We start from the raw sequence: 6,371 nt of genomic DNA on the forward strand, positions 1-6,371 counted from the left end.
CAACCAAAGCCTGCCTCTCACATATACACACACACACACATAGCTAGCTACAGAGGAGTATTTAAGGTATTAATAAGCTAGCGCTAGCTAGCTAGCTAGCTAAAGAGAATGACAAGGTATTAATATGCTAGCGCTAGCTAGCTAGCGTGCTAGAGAGGAAGACATGGTATTAATATATGGGCCAGAGCCAGGCACACTCAAAATTTCTTTAGGAATTTTCTAGTTGTGGCCTATAAGGCCTGATTTAATGGCAGCTTGTCTGTTTTCATGCATTTTCTGTAGTGAAATTCTGAAAATTGCAATTTAGTTGCAATTTTTGGGGGTATAATTCATTAATCAACCGCAACTTGTTCCAGTGAGAATATATTCACTAGCTTTTTGATTACTAGTTTGGTGATGTATGACTCAGCGCTATAATTGTAATGCAAATATCTGGCTACCAGATCTGGCCCAAATGTGGACCGTAATTCAGTGCTGTATTTGGAGTGTGCAGGCCCGACCTATTTTGCTATGTGGGAATTCTCCATTAAACCAGGATAATACTACAATAAAAATGCATAATCAATATAATTGCTTCATATCCATCATATCAGACTTTTTAGTAGAAGTTTGATATCAGTAAACCCATATATTCTGATCTAGCAGCAGTCTGGAGCCCTGAGATCAGCAGCCTGTAAGCTGCCATGTGGTCCATGTTAGAGTGTGTGTATTGCTGTAAACCTGGGTTGTGGTCAAAGGCCCTCTGCTGCTATCTGCTGGAACCACTCAGGTGCACTGACAGACAGGTTGAAACACTGAATTGTTACTTTGTTACCAGGTTAGTAGACAAAAAGGTCTGTGATATAAAGATAAATGTTAGATGGTATTAATCACAATGATTTTGCGTTGTTACGATAAAAGACAGACGTCATTCCACATTGACTACGTGACAAGACCAGTGCATAGATTCACTTCACTGCTGGGATTTCTCATTTTCATCCTTTCACCGCGTACCTGTTCTCACCCCCTCCATTACAGACTTGGAGCTTCTTCCCAAAATGAGCCCAAAGATTTCGATTTTATACTCAGTGTCCTCAATGAGATCTGTGATGGTTGTGCTTCGCTCCTCGCCACCCAGCACTAGCTCTCTTGGTTGACCTGGGCCCTCTTCCTGGCTGACCATTATGACAAAGGTGTCAAAGGCATCCTCTTCAGTCATCCAGGCCAGCCTAAAGCTCTCAGGGGTGACATTGGAGACTAGGAGAGCCTGCACCTCTGGTTCGGCCTCTGGTGACAGGGGGAAAGTCAGTTCTCCTCCTCTGTGGGACTTAAGAGTGCTTTGACATTTGAGGAACATGGCAGTGAAACAGAGTGTATCAGTCTTTGTGCAAATGCCAGCATTGGTTATATGGAAGCCCAGCAGTCAACAAATAAAGAGGTTGAGTGTTCAGAGGGGAAAGAGAAGAGTTTTACTGCAAACTGGTGAAAAACACAGAAGAAAGAAATGAAATTAAGGCAATGCGGTAGATCTAAAGAAAAGCATCCAGCTGCATTCTTTTTCGGATTGGTTAACTGGACCTATCAGAGCCACCCTGCTTAGTATGATGAAAAACTGATTGTGTCAAGATTGTGACTTAGTAAAACAACACATTAGTGTGACCGAGGGCAGCAACTTTTTATTCAAAATTCAAACTACTGTTGGAACATGGGAGAAACATTAAATATTCAATTTGTAATGATCTGTTTTAATTTAAAAAATCCTGGTAAAGGGCTACAGGCCATGCCTTGCACCCCAGTTTCTATGTCTGTCTTACTCACTGCATACCCACTAGACTAGGCTATTGTTTTTCTCTTCACACACACAAAATGAAGAAAACTGGTGAGCTGTACTTAACGGATAATCATTACACCAAACTATCTGAGAAATAATGTGAGAAAGCATTAATACAGATAACAACTTTTAAGGCTTGGAAAAAGGGAGCTAGAAAACGGTACCTTGAAATTATTCTGCAACATTTAAAAGGAAAAAAAAGATGTACTACTCACAGAGCTTGTATCTGTACTACTGTAGCTGGCAAGCGCTGGTGAGTAGCTCTATCCCTATCTTATTCTTGTGCAATTCCATGGATGTCAGAGTAAAAAGGCTTTGTCAAACAACAGCTGCTGTAGAATAGTTCTCAAATACAGAAGAGTGCAGACTTGTAACTATATGCATACAGATGGGAGTGTGTGCATGTGGTGCTGTAAGAGCTGGTAGTTAAGCAATCATTAGCAGCATCTAATAATGACTTTGATAGGAAGAGAGGCTGAGAGACAGCAGGAATCTACAGCTGCAGCAGAAAAAGCTCTGTTTCTCCAGAGGATGAGTCCGCTGAAGCTAATTAGCCAGAGAAACTTCCGGTAGCAGCACAGATGAATACACGGACCGGACAGAGCTTTTAAACCAGCCTGGATAGAATCAGATATAAGTAGGCTCAGGAAAGCCTCAAAAAAGCCCAGCACCACTGCTCATTAAAACACTACGCCAAATGTGAGGGTCTCAGGGGTCCTTGAACTAGCCTGAAACCCCATTTTTATTGTGAGGGAAAACGCATTGAGGCATTTGTTGTGAGAAGAAGCGGTGGAAATGAGAAGCAGAGCAGACAAATCCCAGGGAGCTGTCACTCTTCATTAGCCGCCGGGCAGCTTTAGCTGGTCAGTGGAAGAGAGGGAGGGCCATATCCATCAGCTAACACGTGCAAGCTTGCTACTGATTTCACCCCCCAGCCCCCCACCACCACTTCTACCCCTCTACCCCGTATCCCTCCACAACCCCAGGACCTGAGGGAACACAATCCCCACTCACAAAAGGGAGCCTGTTATTGAAGGAGGTACGTGCCAGCGCCAGCTAACCTGCTGAAAAGGGGGTCTGCAAGCAGAAGCCCATAGCTGGCTCCAGTGTTCCAGTTGTTTAAAACTCCCTCTCCCTTAATCAAAGTTTCCTAGCTCCCCTTTCTCCAGCAGACCGACGATGACCACCGTGCATACATAATCAAATTAGTCAGCACTTGTATTCACAAGTTGGAATGTTTTATGGATTAAGCGATGCTAATGAAAAATTTTAAGATGGTTTCACCAGCCATTAGCATGCAGACAATGGCTCGTGTTGAGTGCATGCCATATTCTGCGTAGCCCCAGAAGCCCCTGGCACCCTAGCACCAGAGCCCAGGGGCAATGGCAGCATGAGAATGAAGAGCGGTCCAGGCTTGGGAGAACTGGGGATGCATACAGAAGAGAGGCCTCACACAAAGTGACAAAAGCGCCTCAGGGTTTTTTTTTTGGTCCTCTGTCAGTCCTCTCATCTTTCTTCCACTTGACTTATCCTCATCAGTGAAATTCTGAATGATAATGCTGGAACAGTTACTGACATTAAAAAATCGTCAACTGACGCGAAACTGGTTATTTTTGACCTTCTAGTTCAGTCACAATGGGTTTAGAATGTGATAGTGAGGAAGTTAGTCCTCAAAAGGTATTTTGTTTTGGTTATGCTTCATTTGTAAAAGTGCTCAGGGGCCATTACAAGCTATCACAGCAGATCTTGGTTTTACAGTTTACAGCCCACTTATTAGGCCCATACTGTAATTCACAGCATGTTAATCACTGATAATGACTGTGATTGGTGTAGTGGGTGGCAAACCAGCACACCTGTTGGCCCAGTTAAACAGCACATTGACATTTGTATGTGTTTCTGCTTGTTCACACAACAGACCAGGTGCTGTTTCAGGCTGGACTCATACCAATAGGCAGACTGACAGCTTAAAGGTGGATCCAGAGCAGATCTGTGGCTCATATAGTCTGAATGGGTTTTTTGTGGGTGCTGAGGCTCAGTGTTAGCCCATTTCACAATCCCTGCATCAAAGGAAGTGATACGTGCATGATGGATGACTGTTGAGGGGGTGTTGTTTGGGAATTTGAATTGTGCATGCCATCTGAATGACAAGGAGACTTCGTTTACCCTGAAAAGAATAACTCCTGCCACAGTGGAAAGCAGGTAGATCATCTTATATACACCTTTTTGAAATGTACTTCCAACACTGAAGGTAAACTCAGAAACGGCTCATAAAAATTGTTGCCTTAAAATATGTTCATGGGGTTGAATGAAATAAGCCTCCATCCCTACAGGTATAGCACTTTTGCTGGATCACCTTTTCTGGAATATTCTTGAACTTATTTCTAAGTCAATGACTATTAAAGGCAGTTTAAAGATTAAACATAAATATGTTGCAAACAATTAACAGCAAACTGAAACTGCTGTTTGTCTCATCAACGTCAGTGATTTATATCCACTAAACCTGTGTTAGTGATTGTTGGAACAGTGGAAAAACTAACAAGACTGCTTTTAGTGAGTTGGTTTTTGTTTCTGTCCACTTTCAATGAAGCTACAATGTAACAATGATATGCAAGGTAAAATTACAGTTTTTGTCTATTCAATACAATTCAATCAATTAAATTTTATTTGTATAGCGCCAATTCATAACAGAAGTTATCTTAGGACACTTTTCAAAATAGAGCAGGTCTAGACTGTACTGTGGAGTCTGGTTGGAAGCAATATTACTGCTGTTTTTGGTTAAACAAAAGGTTCATATCTCTGTGGACGTACTTTGATGGCCGCATTTGTCCCCAAGGAGCCTTTTTTTTTTTAACAAATATCTTAACATCTAACTCTTTGAACTGAGGGTTTATTTTGCCCAAATCAGCATTGGTTAAGGTTGAAAAGGGTGTGGAAAGACTAAGAAAGATGGTTTTGGTCAGTTTTATTTTGTTTCTGTGATCTGTGTTTCTGTGTTTGGGTTTGTGATGCTGGTGTTCTACTGCGACATCTAGCAAATTTCGTATAACCTTTAAGATTTTTTGAAGGGCATGGGAAAATCAACAGCGCTAATTGTAGTCAGGGTAAAAAAGTGTAAAAACAAACACAAACCAATGTTTGAGTCAATAAAACACCACCAGAGCTCAAAGATCAGACAAACACACAGAAAAACACTGGTTAATTCACTGTGTTCAGCAGAAGAAGAGGGAAGCAAAGGGAAAGACTGAAGCCCCAGCGTTGACGGGATTTATACCTGTGATGGTCTCAGCAAAGACAGGGTCTAAGAAGGCCCCCCTGTACAACCCGTACAGATTGGCCCTGTACCAGGTGGTGGGGGAGAGGCCAGAGATTGTGAGGCTCAGAGCATCAGCGGGCACTGTGTGGTTTTGCCACTCAATGCCCGTCTCTGCGTCAGTAACCTCAATCAAAAAGGCCTGGAAGGCCCCATCCTCGGCAGACCAGGACAGGAGGAAGCTGTCCCACGATACTTGGCTTATGGTGACGTTGGTCACCACAGGCTTCTCCTCCTCTGGGTGATGACAAACACATCAACATGGAGTTATAGGACTGGGAGAGACACACAAAATGAACGGTTAGACCGATACAGGTTTTTCAGTCAATCCTGGAATTTTTTGGACTGAAACTCAACTGACTAGGAATAGACAGCAGATTTCTATTTGAAAAAAAATCCTGAATTGGCTCCATGTATCGGTCCAACCTTACAACACACAAATGTACACAGATCCAGAAGATTCCTGGGTTCTATTTGAACCTTTCTTGATGACTAACAATGTACATTGTGAAACAGAAAACAAAAAAGACTGAACTTCTGCTCAGCAATGAGTCCTCCTTGACAATATCAGCTGCAAAAGGGGGTGACACTAATAATCTCTCATTTGTATTTTAATCATTTCATTTTGCTGTCAAAAGAAAAAAGAGAGACAAGGCCTGCAAAACTGTCTAGAGTGGAAATATTCCCTTATTTCCACCACAAAAGGCCAGAGGTAAAAAAAAACCGCCTCATTATCAGTGGCTGCCTATAGCCATCTCCTTTGTATTACCATATAAGTGAGAAGACTTAAAGGTAGAAAGCAGCAGGCAGACATGCTGATGCAGCTAGTGCGCATTAATGGCTGTGAATGAGCCATTAACATTTGAAGGTGCAGCGTAGCCCGGCCAGAATGGCAGAAGTACGCTGTCCTCTTCAAACCTATGGGGAGGCCATGCAGAGCCACGCCGCCTGTAATTGGAGTCCATTGAGTGTGCAAGCATTCAGAGAGGCGATTAGAAAGAGACAGAGATTGATGGTGCAGGTAAACATCAAGGCTCCCAATATCCTCTTTTCACTGTGTGGCAGAGTGAAGCGCAAATGGGATGGTAGACAATATGAATGTGATGGCATGGTTGGGGGATCTGAGTCAGCGTTGTGTTGCAACTTTTCAGGAGCCGGAAATAATGCTTAATACACCAACGCTTTACTTTAAGTCAAGTAAGTTATTTAGCATTAATAATCAGCAAATAATATTAATAATAAAAATAATAA

The 6,371-nt window shown here is 42.4% G+C and overlaps 2 protein-coding genes across 2 annotated transcripts in view; one reads left to right on the forward strand and one right to left on the reverse strand.

The window, feature by feature from the left end:
• LOC118326124 (tenascin-like) overlaps positions 1–6,371 on the forward strand; it is a gene marked incomplete at its 3' end in the record, with an annotated part of 40,651 nt that overhangs the window by 12,330 nt on the left and 21,950 nt on the right.
• Positions 1–6,371, reverse strand: part of LOC118326125 (tenascin-like) — a gene marked incomplete at its 3' end in the record, with an annotated part of 16,233 nt that overhangs the window by 2,744 nt on the left and 7,118 nt on the right. The window contains 2 exon segments of the mRNA XM_035659043.1: positions 994–1,266; positions 5,082–5,357. Of these exon segments, the coding sequence (XP_035514936.1) occupies positions 994–1,266; positions 5,082–5,357 (549 nt within the window).

Source organism: Morone saxatilis, unplaced genomic scaffold (genome assembly GCF_004916995.1).
Source record: "Morone saxatilis isolate NCDOM2014 unplaced genomic scaffold, NCSU_SB_2.0 Contig16, whole genome shotgun sequence".
In the NCBI taxonomy this organism is placed as follows: domain Eukaryota; kingdom Metazoa; phylum Chordata; class Actinopteri; family Moronidae; genus Morone; species Morone saxatilis.